Source organism: Hippopotamus amphibius, chromosome 9, assembly GCF_030028045.1.
Source record: "Hippopotamus amphibius kiboko isolate mHipAmp2 chromosome 9, mHipAmp2.hap2, whole genome shotgun sequence".
In the NCBI taxonomy this organism is placed as follows: domain Eukaryota; kingdom Metazoa; phylum Chordata; class Mammalia; order Artiodactyla; family Hippopotamidae; genus Hippopotamus; species Hippopotamus amphibius.
Genome location: NC_080194.1, coordinates 45,632,756 through 45,652,019, shown reverse-complemented (window position 1 = coordinate 45,652,019; position 19,264 = coordinate 45,632,756). Strand labels below are relative to the sequence as shown.

General features: G+C 37.8%; 1 protein-coding gene across 2 annotated transcripts in view; it reads right to left on the bottom strand.

Moving 5' to 3' along the window:
- The window catches only part of GUCY1A2 (guanylate cyclase 1 soluble subunit alpha 2), a 375,283-nt gene extending 356,541 nt beyond the window's left edge, over positions 1-18,742 (bottom strand). For both annotated transcript variants that reach the window (XM_057749769.1, XM_057749770.1), the window contains exon 1: positions 18,446-18,742. In XM_057749769.1, coding sequence (XP_057605752.1) covers positions 18,446-18,742 — 297 coding nt within the window. The remainder of the gene's footprint in view (positions 1-18,445) is intronic.
- Between the last annotated feature and the right edge of the window lie 522 nt (positions 18,743-19,264).

Below are 19,264 nucleotides of genomic sequence, written 5' to 3'. Positions count from 1 at the left end.
ACAATATTTGTGTAGTATAGTTAGAATAAATACCTTTATATTTGCTCTAAATTTAATCATTTAACAAGTACTTACTGATAGCTACTACATGCTAGGCACTAGTAAACTCGGAATTTCACAGCATATAAAAATAGACAAAAATCCTTGCTTGCTGAACTTGAGTAAAATTCCCCCAGAAAAGAAAAGGGAGAGGGCCAAGAAGCACCGTTTGATTATGTGTTTCTTGTTTGGCCTTATTTTGCCTTCCACACCACCTTTCAACTATGAAAAACATATTCAGTATAACAACAGAGTCCTATTCACTTGGCTCCAAATACCTCAAGAGTTCCTCTGTTTAGCGACCTTTTCATCAATGTCAAAAAGAGGTCCAACGCTAAACAAAGTCATATCAGACACAGAGATGGTAAGAATATGGGATTACATATATAAATATATACTTCAAATTTCCTTTAAAACTAAAAGAGAACAAGCTAGTACAAGCATAAGTCAAAAACAGTTCCCTCCACATGGTGTTCAATTTATAAAGCCTTATCTTTGGAAGAATAAGAGAAAATCTGAAGTTTTCAAAAATGATCTATAAGAGAATATACCCAAAAATGTACAGTTCATGGTTTAAATATAAAATTTTTGAAGAATGCATTACTAACATTTGAGACCTCATTTAATATCCCATGGTCAGTGTAGCTCCACAACTAAGGTATACGTAGAGAACTGCAATGTAAATTTGAGTCATTAGATATACAAAATTACTGACCAATCACTGAGTTATAGTGATAAAATCGAGATAAGATTGCAAACAATTAGGTGTAAATAAAACCAAAATCTGATAGCTGTCTTTGCACTATACTCCCACTATGCCATACTGTATTCTTCTTGGGTACAGAGAAATAGGTATTCTCTCTTTTGGCAAAGGAGCTACAGAATGGCTCTAGATCAACTCTATCCTTTCCCAAAGCCTATTTATCTCGTCCACCTACAGCTTTCTTGTCTACTCCATTTCCTTCAAATATGAGTTTCCATTTATTTAATAAACTTTGATTTGACCTCACAGGCCCTGCCCACTACCTCTATTTACTTACACTGCCAAATGTCTTGGAAGACAAATTTATGCCCATGATATCCTTTGTTTACTCATCATACATTCTCTCTTTAAATCTTGTTAAACAGGTTTCAACCTCAGTTGTAGGACTGACATCACTTTTGAAGGCCACCAGAAACCTCATTCATACTGGGTTTGAAAGTACCATTCTTAAATTCACATCATTTTTCAAATATCAACCACTACAACAGGTGCTTCCAGCTGCTCTCCAGCCACCTCCCACCACACAAACAAAAAAGCATCCTAGCACCTACATTCTTCTGATTCCCTTTTGTATACTGCTTCTCAGTTCTCTATTGTTCTTATTTTTCCTCTCTTCTCCAATAAAAGAGCTTGTCAACTTTCAAGATATTTGCTATTACCTCCATGAACTGTCACCCAAACCCCAATCCTAAATCTTTAACGGTCTATTTATTGTCATCTGCCTACAATGTGACAGTCACTGTGCTGAGGCTGGTGATTCAATAATACCAAGCTCACAAAGAACTCACAGTTCAGAGCCAACCATTTGCACCTAAATTCAAATAATCCAAATCTGAGGTTATCATTATATTCCTTCCAAATACCACCTTTCCACTGCTGCCTTTTGCACTTTTATGAATGCCATCAAATTCTCAAACTCTCTATTGCAAGCAGGGTTCTCTGGGAAGCAGACTCTGAGAAGACTAGCATGCAGAAAGCTTATTAAGGGGTACTCTGGGGATCGATACCCATGAAAGAGGAAGAAGCTAGACTGTGATGCTGTCTTAACGGAGGCCACAGCTGACCCTACATGGAGTTCTAACTTCAGAGTCAGCTGAATTAGGACAACAGGGGCAAGTCTCCATATCCATATGCTGATGAGTCACTGGAATGAGGAATGACCTTGGGCTAGACATCTCTCTTTAGTCCAGGCAATACAAACAGGAGACAGACAGCTGAGGGTGACTGTCAGCAGCACTCCTAGCATCTAAGGAAATGTCTATCATTACTAAAGTAGGGGCATCTAGGCAATGCATCGCAATGTATACCACACTCACAGAGGTGTGAAATATATAAATATGGTGGAAGAAATAGACTTTGAAGCTAAACAGATCAAGATTTCAATTTTACCTCCATCAGTAAGTAATTAACAGTGATCACAAGCAAGTTACTCAACTTCTCTCAATCTCTCATAAGGTTATTTTGAAAATTCTATGATACATATTATGATAACACTTAATGCTGTGTCCATACTAGTACCTAACACATGTTAATTTTTCTTCTTCTTCTACCCTGTAAGGTTTTTTTTAACTAGGCTTTTTCTTTTCTAGGTACTAAGACTTCTTTCAAAATGACATTTATTCATTCAGTCAATAAACAGGTACTGAGAACCTGCCTTTAGCCAGGACTATTCTAGGTACTACAAAGACCACTATGAGCAACTCAGACAAGGTCCCTGCCCTTGCACAGCTTAAACTACAGTGAGGGAAGACAAATAACACATAAGCAAGTAAATAAAAAGATAACTTCTGACAGTAAGTGCTATGATGGAAATAAACGACGATGTTAAAGAGAATGGTTGGTGGGGGAGAGCTACTGTCTGATGGGGTGACACGGAGCTGAAATCTGAAAGCCAAGAAAAGGCCAATCATTTGGAGAACTGGAGTGAGGGGTATTTCTGACACAGGGGATATAGAACAAAATTCCTGAGGCAAGATAATACTTTCCTGGAATGTTCAAGGAGTGTACTCCAGAACCATGAGTACAGATTACAGTTCATGAGGTGAGGTCAGAGAGGTAGTCTCTCGGTATGTTGTAGACCATGGTAAGGCATCACTCCTGCATTACTGTTGCTAGTATGAAAACAGAATAAAACGTGTAGAGCATTTAGTACAGTGCCCAGTACATAGTAAGAACTTGATAAATCATCAGTTATGACTACCATCATCACCATCATCACAGTTTCCACTGATCCTCTTAAATACAGATGCTTTCTTTGTCCATATGTCCTCCGTATTTCCATATGCCAAATAAGGAACAGTTGGGATAGGATGAGAGAGAGGGGCAGAAATAGCTGTCATGCATATTATTTGTTAGTTTTTAAAAGGGAGTTTTACATTTTTTAAATCCAAATGGATCATATCAAATTTCTGTCTGAATGCCCCACTTCTTGTGTGTGTTTAATGCACATTGAGTGCATGCTAAATGAATCAATAAGTGCTCATTTGCTAAATAAATGCTGTCTGAATGAATGAATGTGAAGGGTAAGGGAATGAGTGAATAAACAAGTGACCAGTAAGAACACATTTATTTTTAAGATTTCTGGGAGGGAATTTCTGAGAGATTTCATAACTCTAAATGTTGTAAACTCAAGATAGTTAAAAAATATTTACCACAAAAAGCAGGAGAATGCTAAGCAACAACTATAAAGAAGAAAATTTCTACAGGTTTTGGAAAAGATGTGGCTGAAGGTAAATCAAGTTATCAGGAGATATGATTTACAATATGCAGATCAGTAAGATAGCTGATATGAAAGCCACCAAAATTAATTGATAGCTTAATGTATTCCAGTTATCTTGTAGACATTATACTTTTAATCTTCATAATACTATAAATTATTACTTTCATTTTATAGATAAGAAAATGAGCCTTATAGAGGCTTATCCAGAACGCACAATGTAAAGACTAGGGTTAGTGTCTGACTCCAAAACTTGTTCTTTTCCCAGAATCTACAGAGTGAAGGAATCTGAACCAATGCCTTAGGCCTCAAGGATTCAGCATAGCAGCATGATGGAGTAATTAATAACTTAAACACATTTTCTTCAGTTCACTATTCACATTTTACTACATGTTTACCCTCAAGTGAGAGATTAGTATTACTATATATGATTTCAGAGATGGGAAACAGAGACAGAAAAGTTATTTCCCCAAAGAAAATTAAAACCAAAACAGAATGCAGCATTAATTGCGTTGTAGCCTCTGCCCACCAGCGCCCCCCTTCCCATCCATCCTGCACACACGCACAATAACGGCATGTTTCAAGAAAAGCAAGACAAGCACATTAACCAAATTACACACAGAACTCCAAAAGTTAAAAAATCTTTTTTTTCAGATCATGCCTAATTTGCCTTCCATTACCTGAGACTCCCTGGTGGAAGACGAGAAGCTGAGCAGGCATATTAATTCTTTCAGACCACAAGGACCATTTAGTTCCTTAGCACTCCTATGTAGAGGAAATTTCATAGTATAAAGCATTTGGTTATCTAAAACACTCCACTTACACGGTAACTAGACTCACCATGATGATCATTTTGAAATGTATAGAAACATCAAATCGCTTATAGCTTATAGTACTTATATGGCTTATAGTATTTATAGACAAATAAGTACTAGGGATGGAATGCACAACATGGTAAATATAGTTAACATTGCTGTATGTTACATATGAAAGTTGTTAAGAGAGTAAATCCTAAGAGTTCTCATCACAAGGAAAAAAATTTTTTTTTGTATACCTTTAATTTTGTATCTATATGAGATGATGGATATTCACTAAACCTATTGTGTTAATCATTTCATGATGTATATAAGTTAAATCATTATGTTGTACACCTTAAAATTATACAGTCCTGCACATCAATTATATCTCAATAAAACTGGAGGAAAAAATAATAAAAAATCAATCAATCAATCACTCCAGTTACGAGGATGTCCACACATCTATAGCACAGCGATAATTAAGACTCATAATGATGACACTAAGTCACTGAAACACACAGGAGAGTCTTTGGGACTATCGAAAACTGATTAACGAAATGAAAATTGTTTAACTCAAGTGTATTTTATTGAATTTCATCTACTCATAAATTGATACTGCATATGTTTTATTTAGACTGTTTATTTAGACTGTTTGACTCACCAGAACTAATTTTTACCACTCAGATAAAAAAAAAAATCTGACTTGTTCTCCAATACGTTAGAAAATATTTTGTTTTGTTTTGTTTTCTTGCTAAATTTTTTAAGCTCTTTATTGGAGTATAATTGCTTTACACTGTTGTGCCAATTTCTTCTGTACAACAAAGTGAATCAGCTATATTTATACATATATCCCCACTCTGCTCCCTCCCACGACTCCTTCCCACCCTCCCTATCTCACCACTCTAAGTCATCACCAATCATCGAGTTGATCTCCGTGTTATGCAGCAGCTTCCCACTAGCTATCTATTTTACATTTGGTGGTGTATATTTGTCAATGCTACTCTCTCACTTCGTCCCAGCTTCCCCTTCGCCCCCCACTACCCTGCCCAGTGTCCTCAAGTCCATTCTCTGCATCTGCATCTTTATCCTCACCCTGCCACTGGGTTAATCAGTACCATTTTTTTAGATTCCATATATATGCGTTAGCATACGGTATTTGTTTTTCTCTTTCTTGGTTACTTGACTCTGTATGACAGACTCTAGGTATCTAGAAGCAATAAATGCTGGAGAGGGTGTGGAGAAAAGGGAACCCTGCTGCACTGTTGGTAGGAATGTAAATTGGTACAGCCACTATGGAAAACAGTATGGAGGTTCCTTAAAAAACTAAAAATAGAACTACCATATGATCCAGCAATCCCACTACCCTGAGAAAACCAAAATACAAAAAGATACATGTACCACAATGTTCACTGCAGCACTATTTACAATAGCCAGGACATGGAAGCAACTTAAATGTCCATCAACAGATGAAAGGAAATGCTTCGCTATCTACCCATTTCTCTAAATCCCACAGGCTCTCATACTCAAGAAGCAATGTACCAAGTCTGAGTCATGGAAACTTTATTGTGTAATAACTCAGGCCCATAAATAATGCATTGAGTGATATAACTGAATATCCTTATTTTTCAAGGATTAGTTCTAACTTTTAAAATACAATGTAAATAGTAATCAGGAAGCTAGATCTCAGTTTCTTAAAGACTTACTAGTTACCAGTAATCAGTCTGGTAGACGGGGATCTGGGGTCCAAATCAGCTATTCTATGAGAATAAACAGTGAAAGGACAGGACCCAGATATACATTAAGTAAGCTTAACATCAGATCTCTGTCCAGTACAAGAAGGCTAGAAATGCCTTTGAAGACTATAGTCTGCCCCATTTGACATTCACTCTCATTGTTTCCCAAGACCCTTCTCCACTAAACTGCCCCTTAACAGCTCAAACTCAATCTGACATATAGGCCCTTTAATATACAATAAATACTTTCACCATTTTATACCTCTCCAAGTCATACTCATCCTCTCAGTTTAGACTACAAATTCATTACTGTCACCCTCAGCTGGGCCCTCAAAAAATACCCAACAATACATTAACCTGTTCCTGGTCAGCTTTCTCCCCCATTCCTTAAATCAATAATTTCTAACTTTACCACTATTCCCAAGGACTCTAACCATTCATTACCATTATTATGTCTATAATGATACCTGTAGGACAGATATGTGGATGTGCTGGTTTGTGGAGATTTTTAATACAATGTTTGATAACACAGGATATTTTATACACTGAAATTAGAATGAACAGAAATGCATGATAGAGATACTGTCTCTGTATAGTATAAAAAGCTTATAAGTGACAGCACATATTCTCCCCCAAATAGTTACTATGTCTATGGGCATTGCCTGATAGTCATACTAACTAAAGATACATGGCAAAAAATCTAATGATTATTGTGAAGCTCCAATACAATACCCAGTAAGAAAGTTTTTTTTAAATCTTAAAGCATTCTAAAACAAATGATTTAACTATCTTTACTCTTATTTGTATCTCAAAAAAAACTACAAACAAAACAGTTAAAATAATCGACTAAAATATGACAGCACAAAATCATTGTAGCCCACAGAGCATTACCAGATACACCACAAACTATACAAGAATATATGTGATCACTTATTTATTACCCTAACAAACATTTATTGAGTGTCTTTATAAATCAGACTTTCTGCTAGGCATGGGCATGCATAGATCTCTGTCTTAAGGAGGCAGAATAAACCAAAATCACTTGTCAACACAATAAGTCCTATTATTCAGATCTGAGCAATAACTTAGTATTCTATACGGAAGATATGCAGTGACAGAAAACAGGACGGATGTGTCTGGGTATGGGTGTGTCTGTGTTTGTGTGTGCACAAAACTAATCAGAAAAACCATTTTCTCCCAATATTAAGTTGAAGGGTCCATGCATGAAGAAGCACAGGTATAAAGTAGCAAGGAATGGAAGCATTTTTTTAGAACATTTTAATTTCCTCCACTCAGCACAGCAGACTCACATATCACAAATATAATGGTGAATGGAAAAGAAGTCAAGTGGACTTCAAGGACTTGTAACTAAGGTATGTCAGGACTTCCACACGGATAGCCTTCTCTCATGAGAGGATGGTTCTAGAGTTCTCTGCAGATGCAAATTTCTTCAAATGTTGGATCACCATTTATTTGGAGACTTCAACTCGACCCCCACCTACCTTAGTCACTGAATTAGGGAAACACTAATTAGCTAAGGATGCAGAGTTCAGCAACCATTACTACATTTGTCATATTTTGTTACGATTTGAGAGGTGGTTCTATAATCTGATATCTGAACGTTCTAATGCTTCCTTTCTAGGCAAAAAAAGTCTTCTCCATCTAGATGTTTCTTTCTTCACCTTTTTAAAAATTATCCATTGGCACAAGAACAAGTCATTGCTTCAAAATGAACCAACTGATGGTGCATTTGTGAAATGTCATGTCAATGTTGCTCTAAAAAACACAAATACTGATAAAAATAACACAATAATTTCAGATTGACCATCACAACAACCCTCTTCTCCCTTCTCTATCAGTCCCAATATTTTTGAATAGCTGCTTCTTTATTTTGAATACAGAGGCCACAGGACATTTACAGCAATGACATGTGACCTACTAAACTTAAACTTAGGGGAGACTCCTCAGGAAAAATGGGAAGAGTCCACAAATAATTAAAACTACAAATGGCTAAACCTCAAACATCTTCCAACACAGAGCTAACAAAATTATCCTGAACACGAAGGATACAGCAATAGGACATGGCTCCAAGTCACCTTCTCTATTCTATCCCTATTAAAGCAAAAATTTCCTGTGATACAATTATTCCAAAGGACCCACTTCCAGGATCATTCTTTCCAAAAAATGAGTCTTCAGAGCTCACTGAATCTAGATCAATGATCCCAGAGGTGTGGAATTCAGTAACATTTAAGCACAACTTTGGTGGGCCAGTGATCACCTGGATTTTTGTTTGAAATACAGAGTCCAGGCTTCTTCCTAGAGTTTATAAATCAGACCCTCTAAACACAACCATACAAAATCTATGGGATGCAATAAAAGCAATTCTTAGAAGGAAGTTCATAGCAACAGTCCTTCCTCAAAAAACAAGAAAAAGCTAAAACAAGCAACCTAATCTACCACCTAAAAGAATTCAAAAAAGAACAAACAAAACCTAAAGTCAGCAGAGGGAAGGAAATAATAAGATCAGAGGGAAATAAATAAAATAGAGATTAAAAAACAATAGAAAAAAAAAATAAAACCAAGAGCTGGTTCTTTAAAAGTATAAACAAAAATGACAAACCTCTGGCCAGGATGACGAAGAAGGAAAGAGAGAGGACCCAAATAAACAAAATAAGAAATGAAAAAGGAGAAATAACAACCAATACCACAGAAATACAAAATAAATAAATAAATAAATAAAGAGAATACTATGAACAACTGTATGCCAACAAATTTGAACACCTAGAAGAAATGGCAAAGTTTCTAGAAACATATAGCCCACCAATATTGAATCAAGAAGAAACAAATAATTTGAACATACCGAACACTGGAAGTGAAATAGAATCTGTAATAATAATAATATAAAAAAAAACTGGGATTTCCCTGGTGGCAGAGTGGTTAAGAATCCACCTGCCAATGCAAGGGACACAGGTTCTATCCCCGGCCCAGGAAGATCCCACGTGCCATGGAGCAAATAAGCCTGTGTGCCACAACTACTGAGCCTGTGCTCTAGAGCCCGCGAGCCACAACTATGGTACCCAAGTGCCACAACTAGTGAAGCCCGTGTGCCTAGAGCCCATGCTCCACAACAAGAGAAGCCACCGCAATGAGAAGCCCACGCACCTCAATGAAGAGCAGCCCCCATTTGCCACAACTAGAGAAAGCCCATGTGGAACAACAAAGACCCAACATAGCCAATAAATAAAATTAAAAAAAATAATAATAATAGTAATAATAATAATAAAAACTCCCTACAAACAAAACTTCAGGACCAGATGGCTTCACAGGCAAATTCTATGAAACACCAAAGAAGAACTTATACCAATCCTTCTTAAACTCTTCCAAAAGATCGAAGAGGAGGAAACACTCCCAAAGACATTCTATGAAGCCACCATCACCCTGATACCAAAACCAGACAAAGACACTACCAAAAAAGAAAATTGCAAGCCAATATCTTTGATGAACATAGATGAAAAAAATTCTGAACAAAATATTAGCAAACCAAATCAAACAACACATAAAAAAGATCCTACACCACAACCAAGTTGAATTCATCCCAGGGTCACAAGTTTGGTTCAACATATGCAAATCAATTAATGTGATACACATCAACAAAAGAAAACACAAAAACCACATGATCATCTCCATAGATACAGAAAAATCATTTGATAAAATTCAACATCCATTCCTGACAAAAACTCTCATCAAAGTGGATATAGAGGGGACAAATCTCAGCATAATAAAAGCCATGTATGACAAACCCACAGCCAAAATAATAGTCAACATTGAAAAGCTGGAAGCCTTCCTGCTAAATTCTGGAACAAAACAAGGATGACACTCTCACCACTTCTATTCAACATAATAGTGGAAGTCCTAGCCAGAACAATCAGAGAGGGAAAAGAAATATAATGTAGCCAAATTGGAAGATAAGAGGTTAAACTGTCATTATATGCAGATGACACGATACTCTATATAGAAAACCCTAAAGACTCCACACAAAAACAACTAGAATTGACAAAGGAATTCAACTAGGTAGTGGGATATAAGATTAACATACAGAAATAGGTTGCATTTCTTTACACTAACAATGAAATGTTGGAAAAGGAATGTAAAAAAGCAATCTCTTTTAAAAATTGCATCCAAAAAATTAAATACTTAGGAATAAACCTGACCAAGGAGGTGAAAGACTTGCTGAGACTATAAAACATTAATAAAGGAAATTGAAGATGATTCAAAGAAATGGAAAGCTATCCCATGCTCTTGGATTGGAGAAATTAATATTATTAAAATGGTCATACTATCCAAAGCAATCTACAGATTTAATGTGATCCCTATCAAATTACCCATGACATTTTTCACAGAACTAGAACAAATAATCCTTAAATTTATATGGAACCATAATGACCCAGCATTACCAAAGCAATCCTGAGGGGAAAAAACCAAAGCTGAAGATATAACACTCCCAGACTTCAGACGATACTACAAAACTACAGGAATCAAAACAGCATGGCATTGGCACAAAAACAGACATATTGATCCATGGAAGAGAATAGAGAGCCCAGAAATAAACCCACACACTTACAGTCAATTAATCTTTGACAAAGGAGGCAAGAATATACAATGGGAAAAAGACAGTCTCTTCAGCAAGTGGTGTTGGGAAAGTTGGACAGCTTCATGTAAATAAATGAAGTTAGAACACACCCTCACACCATATACTAAAATAAACTCAAAATGTCTTAAAGACTTAAATATCATACAACTCCTAGAAGAGAGCACAGGCAAAACATTTTCTGACATAAATAGTACTAATGTTTTCTTAGGTCAGTCTCCCAAAGCAATAGAAATAAAAGAAAGAAAAAAAAAAGGGACCTAATCAAACTTACAAGCTTTTGTACAGCAAAGGAAACCATAAACAAAATAAAAAGACAACCTACAGAATGGGAAAATATTTGCAAAAGATGCAACAACCAAGGGATTAATGTCCAAAGTATACAAACAGTTCATACAACTCAATAACTAAAAAAAACAAAATGGGCAGAAGAACTAAACAGACATTTCTCCAAAGACATACAGATGGCCAACAGGCACATGAAAAGATGCTCAACATCACTAATTATTAGACACATGCATATCAAAACTACGAGATACCACCTCACAGCAGTCAGAATGGCCATCATTAAAAAGTCTACAAATAAAAATGCTGGAGAGGGTGTGGAGAAGAGGGAACCTTCCTACATTGTTGGTGGGAATGTGAGTTGGTGCAGCCATTATAGAGAACACTACGGAGGTTCCTCAAAAAACTACAGTTGCCATATGATCCAGCATTCCCACTCCTGGGTATATACCCACACAAAACTATAATTCAAAAAGATACATGCACCCCTATGTTCTTAGCAACACTATTCACAATAGCCAGGACATGGAAACAACCTAAATGTCCATCGGCAGATGAATAGATAAAGATGATGTGGTACATATATACAATGGAATACTACTAAGCTATAAAAAGTAATTAAATAGTGTCATTTGCAGCAACATGGATGGACCTAGAGATTATCATACTAAGTGAAGTAAGTCAGAAAGATAAAGGCAAATACCATAGTATATTACTTATATGTGGAATCTAAAATATGACCAAATGAACCTATCTACAAAACAGAAACAGACTCACAGACACAGAGATCAGACATGTGGTTGCCAAGGAGGAGGGAGGGTGAGAGAGGGATGGAGGGGGAGTTTGGGACTAGCAGATGCAAACTAGTATATATATAAAGGATAAATAACAAGGTCCTACTGTACAGCGCAGTGAACTACATTCAATATCCTATGAAAAACCATAATGGGAAAGAATATAAAAAAGAATGTATATATATGTAAAACTTCCCTGTACAGCAGAAATTAATACAACATTGTAAATCAATTAAACTTTCAATAAAAAAATATCAGGTGAAAACAACAACAAAAGACCCTCTGACAAAGAGGCCCAGGAACCTGTATTCTAATAATTTTCTTTAGGTATTTCTTATGTTCTCTGAAGTTTGATAACCACTAGCTCAAATGAAGAACTGTTTAATAAACCTCAAGTAAAGCCTGTACAGGAAGTGATTTCTCACTGTTCTATTTATAAGAACGTTCACTCTTTCTCAGTTCCCCACAACAGCCGCAACAAATCTCCAGTCTTCAAAGATATTTCCAGCTCCCCTACTTCCTAAATCACTCTAAGCTAGAATTTTCAATTTTATGAGATGCTCTGAGCTTACAGCACATAATTCTGGATTTTCAGATCCTGTCCTGAAATGAAGTGATATTTGAAGAGCAAGATTTTTTCATTCTGTCTCCTAGCAGTGCATTTTTGGCAACAGTGGCCCACTTGCTGACAACATTTCTCACCTGATAGATAACTGTACAGAAAATATAAGCAGACTCATTGGAGACTGGAGGAGAGTTTTTACATTTACCTAACTTCTTAAAATATAAATGGGCCACTCAAGGAGTTCCAGGAGAAGGATACTTTTCCATTTGCTCTCTTTTTAACACAACTTCATTCTGAAGTTTTGCTTCAGAATGTAAAAGTCAACGTAAGTAAAATTCAAACAGGTTTGCCTACTTGAAAGTATCTCTCAGGCTGGGTATGAAATCTAAATATTTTGTTTCATTGAACCAATTATAACACAGAAAAAAAATCAAACAAAAAAAAGAAATAATATAATTGGATAATGTTAAAGAATAACACCCATTCATTTATCCTGAGCATTTTACTGAAATTCCATTAAGTATCAGGCACGATACTAAATACAACAAAAACACAAGAAAATCAAGATTAGAGTCAGAATTTAAACAGAGGAACTTTGAATTTTGACCTAATCACTGCTTCATGTATCAAATAAGGGCCTGCAAAGAAAACTTAGCCCCTGTTAATATTCTCCCTACTTATGCCACTTAATATTTTTTTCCCTAGATGTGTGTGAAATTCACAGTTAACAATGTGTATATCTAGAGATAACCCATTGATTTTACTATCATATTCAATAAACATGTAAGGTTTTTTTCTTTTTTGTTTTACCTTCAGCTCCCTATGATAGAGGAAACAAAACAGAAGTGAATGAAAATAGCAATGATGATATAGAGGGGAAAAACACATAATAGCTCTCAGGTACTCTTCCCACACATCTTAGAGTACTTCAAGGTAGATAAATTACACACTAAAAAGGAATATATAATCACATCACCTCTACCTACAACCTAATAATCACTGATGTCATTTCTCACAGTCAAAATTTATGTTTAAAATGAAGGTCTAACAATTGAGCTGGTAGCCAAACAAGAATAGAGTGCTGTACACAAAATGTAAGTCATTAGCTGGGTAACTGTTGCATCTCACAGCCTAAACCTTTGAACACACATACAAATTAGTTTGAACACAACGGATGGGGAACGCTTGAAATTCTCAGGCAAGTGAAATAAGTAGTTTCTATTTCACTGAATTTTTTTTTCTAATTTAAAAATAATTTGTCGTGAAATACCCATATTCTACCAAATATATATGTTCTAGGATTTTTATAGAATTTATAGTAGTGGTACTCATCCTGCCACATAACATTCAGCAGTTTGATAGAAATGTTTGAATCTGCAATGATTTCATTTACTTGTGTACACACATGAGTCATATCCAGGGAGCCAAAAAGGGACTCCGTTTTAATTTTTTAATGGATTGACTGGGCAATGCCAACAAAATTAACTCCTTATCAACCTTTTTAGGTATATGACATCAGTTAACCTATGAACTCTTTTAATAAGGTTACTAGCAAGTAAATTATTGAGAAAAAACAAAAAATTTTAGATCATTTGGAGGCATTCAAATTTGATTGAAGTTAATGGATCTCAGTATGAAACTATCATTTATTGAGTTCAAAAAATTTTACAAGGAATATTGCTCCTTTTTCACAACAAATCTATAAGGCAGTAGTTATTCCTATTTCACAAAATAGAAAACTAAGGCTCTGAGGAGGTAAGAGTTGGCTTTCCTAGGATCTTACATATAGTAAGGGGCCCAGCAAGTAGTTATTCAGTTTGTCTGTCAAACTGCAAATCCTTGTTCTTTCAACTCTTCCATGTTGTTTCTGATGACTAGGGATGAGGTAGAGAAAAGCAACAGATGGCCATTAAATTCTGATTTCAGATTACAATACCTAATTTCTACAAAAGTGAAAACACTGAATTACTAGAATATATTTTATTTAATTTTTAATTTTAATGAATCTATTGCTCAGAACTTTTTTTCCCATATTGAGCCCCAAATTTTTAAAACTTCAATTAAAACACATAAATTTATCAAATATCTTACCTCACAAATATATTTTGTATATTTTTCATTATTTACATGTTAGTTATACTCACAATTTCTAAGGTTTTATTTAAGGCTTTACATATCAGAGATTTCATTTTATTTAATATTAGGAGAGGCTAAATATGTATTTTTAATGTCCTTTCACTTTTTCATAGGCAAGTATCAATATAATTTCCTTTCCAAAAATAATGAAACAATATTTGGTTTTTTGCTACTTGAATTCAAGCTTCTCTTCCATTTTCTTTCCTGACCGTTCTTTGTTTCTTGGACTATTCCCTATGTAAGTAGCTTTCCTTCCCTTGTATGCCATTCTTACAGTTCTATTACTTCTCTTCCTGCCATTCTGCTTTCTGTATTTTCTGAGGTCTTCAAAGCCATCTGCAATGCTGTAACAGCTAGTAGTTCTCTGACAAGAAACCTAGGAAAGCCTTGCCCCGAGTTGGTCTCCTAAAATATCTTCACTGACAGGCTGACATTAGCAAACCCAAAATCAATGTCAAAGTGATAGGGGTGTAAGCAACACTCATTTATAAAAGTAAAATGGAAATAAATGAGATCCTAAATTCACCTTTGATGTAAAATCCCCCACTGTGTCTCCATATGTGTTCCCAAGTAAATTATTTCAAAATAAATAACATAAAGTGATTTATGCATCTTCAGCCAGGTCTTAAGGATTATTTTTTATTTTTATGGCTGCACCCCAGAGATTTATAGTGAACAAAACTAACTAAAGTGGATGATAAATAAAACTTCCCCTGGACATCTCTACAACAATTGGCGTTCTTATATTTTCCCTCAATACAGTTTCCTTAGAATAAAGGCTATAATTAAGGAAGTTCCATGAGGTCGAAGAATGGGAAAGTTTTGTTTGGCATTTGTATCACCAGTGTTTTGCACAATACTTGCCACATTGCAGACCCTCGGATATTTTTTAACAACTAGGTGGAATAAATAGTACTTTGGTGCCCCTACTTAAGAAAGTAATCTACTTTCCTCAGTTTTAAAACTCATAATATGTCCTTGCTTTTTATTTCTTATGCCAGTGTGATACTTTATTGAAAGCTTGACAATACAATATGTCTTTGCAGAATGTCAGAACAGGAAGGGACCCTAAATATAATAACTTAGAGATGAGAAGGATCCTAGACAGTAAAAGTAATATGCACAGTGATATACAAGTATTTAGTTGTCCAAGGCACAATGAATGAGAACCAGATCTCCTGAATTCCGGAATTTTTTCAATGTCATCAATTCAATTTACTTTTATTATTAAAATGGTATGAAGTATTATAATCTTTATAGCCAACATCAATGTACCTAAAAGTAACCCTTAAAATATTGAAAACCAGAGTTTGAATATTCCATTGATTAAATTACTAGCTGAATTACTTGACAACATCCTAGTATGTATTAAATTCATTTCCATTTCCCTACTTGGAAATTATCCTGAATAAAGAACAAATAAATCTCCAGTGATTGAGACAATATTCCACGATGAGACCACTAAGGACACAGGAGCTTCCATAGCAATGCAAGATGGTTTGCTACACTCAAAACAACTAGAAATTTCCATCTAAGAACGCTCTGGTAATGGCTGTTCTCAGAGGTTTTTTGGGTTTTTGTTTGTTTGTTTTAAGTTGTTTGGCTCTAATGAAAGGACATTAGATAAGAAGTAAATGTTTTCAAAGAAGTCTAGAATGCTGACAATGTAGGAAAACTAATCTACTGGAACTTTTTGAAGCTGTATTCTAGCTTGCCAAACAAAAGAAAATGGGGGTGGAAATAAGTCACTGCTTTGAAATATACTCTCTGTTTTCTTTGTGCTACCAAGTCTGTTGGTGACATGGTTAACCAATGAGAATTCATTTATACATGCCTTATGAAGTTGGAATTGTTTACACTATATTCACCTGTATGTTTTCAGCATTACAGCTGAAAGGCCTTTTTCAAAATAGAAAATAATTACAGCATGGAAAGTACATACAGCTGTTGCATATTTTTCATTATCGCAATTATTTTCAAATTTCTTATCCTGAACACCATTATCTGATTACATGCTTTTTTTATCCAGCACAGTGCTCAAGTAATTCAAATTTCACCTTTATAAAAGGTAAAAATCAGAGACTATTTCCTACCTTTTATTTTGGCATTAAATACTTGAGTGCAGTTTATTTTATCTATTTCTCACGTAAGTTGCTGGGAACAGTCTTATGTTAAATTGGCATTACCAGAGGCACTGCCACAACTTTTTAACAATTTGTAAATTCTAATTCTTAGGCAAAAAGAAAACTCCAAGATTATAAAAACAATTCCCACAAAAAAACTAATAATTATCTGTAATGAAATCATCATATTAGATATGAATCCATTATACTGAAGAATTAGTATATTGCACAAATATTGCTTTAGGTACTGACACAAGACTACAGATGCACAAGATTACTGGACTCTTTTTATAAAAGCTTATGTTTAACAATTTGCAGCATCAAATAGTTCCTAAGATTTTGCTTCCTGATAAATATTTGCATTAAGAATAGCAAACAGAAGCCAAACCTTTCTGAGTTTTGTTTCCTAGGTTATCAATGGAAGAAGCAGCAAAAGGTAAATTGAAGGGAAAACGCACACAAAAAAAGGAAGATGACCAAAGAGTAATTTCATTGCTAAAAGAAAAGGTCATACTCCATTAATGCAACAGCCACAGGACATTTGAAGGACTGCCTGGTACTAGGTCCCAGTTTCTCTGGATCCCATTCTTTCTCAGGTCCCTCCTACCATCAACTGCAAGAGTACTTTCAAAAGGGAGACTCAAAAGTGGTCAAACAAGATCAATGTTCAGATTCATTTTGGAAACTTTAAAGAAGTAAAAGTCTCAGAGATGTGTAGGTAAAAGTGGTCAGGAGTTGAAGTCCTTGTAACCAATCAAAGGGAGAATAAAAGGTGGATGGTGGTTTGATACTGAATCTCTTTAGGATTCTGTGTGGAATGGAGTGAATTCCTTCAAAACAGAGCTCATACAGTCAGAGAAAGACTGAAAACAGAGGTCTGGCATTACTGCAAAGAGTAAAAGTCAAGAGTAGCTGAAGTGCCTGAGCAGGAATGAGGCAGCAGTGCTCTGGAAAGATGCCTAGAGCCAGGGGGTGTCTGGAGTACACCTGGAACTGCTGAAACAGACATCCCTAAATGAGCACAAGTTTAGAGAGAGCTAGGAAGGTATTTATTCATTCAACAGGTATTTATGAAGGCCTAATAAAAGGGAACCATAAAAAAATGAGGGAGAAAGCACTAAAGAATCCAGGGGAAAGAGAGTGAAGGATGAGGTAGCGGTGCAAAAAATATCAGAGAGGTTTAGAAAACCAGGGTTACCCACAGAAGAAGGTTGAGCCAATATACTAAAAAAAAAAGTACATGAGATGGTGAGAAAAGAGACTAGCGGTTTCTTCATCAGAAGACAACTCAAAAAAGTATCTGACAACCAGTTCCCAAAGATTTGAGAAAAGGAATGCAATACAGAATGCAGTTAGCCTGCAGAATTCAAAGATGTCAGAGAAGGTCAGGCTAAGAGAAAGAGAGTGTGGGGAAAAAAAAAAGAGAGGAAGAGTTTCCTGGAAGGCAGTAGGGGTTCCTCTGGGATACTGGAGACCAGAGATGAAAGACATGGAAATGGCAACTGCAGAACACAGTGCCTGGGAAAGTTTGGGGGAAAGAAAACAAGTGGTTGTGAAGGAGGTCATGAAGGGTTCAAGGCTGTAGGTGGGCAGACAGACTTCTCAATCAGGAGACCCCGGAGGGATGAAGTCTCACTCCTTTCCCCTGCTCCAGGGCCCCTTTCCACCAGAGCCCAAAGCCCGGGTCTCGCCCGGGGCCACTGGGAAGCGCAGGCCAGGCGGAGCGAGGCCCGGCCGCCCCCCAGTGGTGGGGCTCTTCGCACACGCCCCGGCTAGCCTGGCGCCAACTTGCCCGTTCCCTGTCCTCTCCCCCTGAAGCGCGGCCCTCCTTCCTCTCCCCGCTCACCGAGGGCGCCGTCAGGCGGCTGATGCTCTCGCCCAAGGAGTCCAGGTTGACCCGCCTCCGGCGCTGCGCTCTCCTGGCCCCAGCCGTGGCGGCGGCGGCGGCGGCGGCGGCGGCGGCCGGGGTCGGGGTCCGGGCGGCGGAGGCCGTCGCTCTGGGCTGGGGCGGCCCGGGCGGACTCCGGCTGCCGTTCCAGCAGAGTCTAGACAAGGGGCACTCCCCCTCCTCCTCGGGGCTGGTCTCCAGGTAGTCGGAGCCCAGGGAGCTGAAGGACTCCGACGAAATCTTCCTTCGAGACATGCTGCTGGCGGCGCTGCGGCGGCCGAGGCGGCGGCGGCGGCGGCGGGGGGGATTCGGGCGGCGGCGGCGGCGGGACCGGCGAGCGGCGGCGTTAGGGGCGTTGGGACCGCTGGGCGCTGCGGCCTCGCTGGACCGGGAGAGAGTCCCCGGAGCCGCCGAGCCTCCAGAGCCGACTGCTCATGGCGGGAACTTGGGGCGCCGCGGCACCCTGGGGCCGGCGTTTGGCGGGGGCCGCCGCCTCTGCTGCTGCTGCTGCTCGCGCGGCGCCACCTCAGCGCCCGCCTCGGCGCATCCCGGCGGACGCTCTCCCGCTTGAGGGGAGGCTGCGAGTGTGTGACCGGAGGCGGCAGGGCGGGGAGGCTGCGGCCCGCGCGGTCGCGGCGGCAAAGGCTTCTACTGCCTGCGCGCCTATCTCGCCCCGCTTCCCCTCGCTCCTCCCGCCTCTCTCCACTTGCTGCCCGCCTCCTTCCTTCTCCCTTTAAGCACCCCCTCCTCCGTGCTCTCTCTCCGCCAGCATCACGT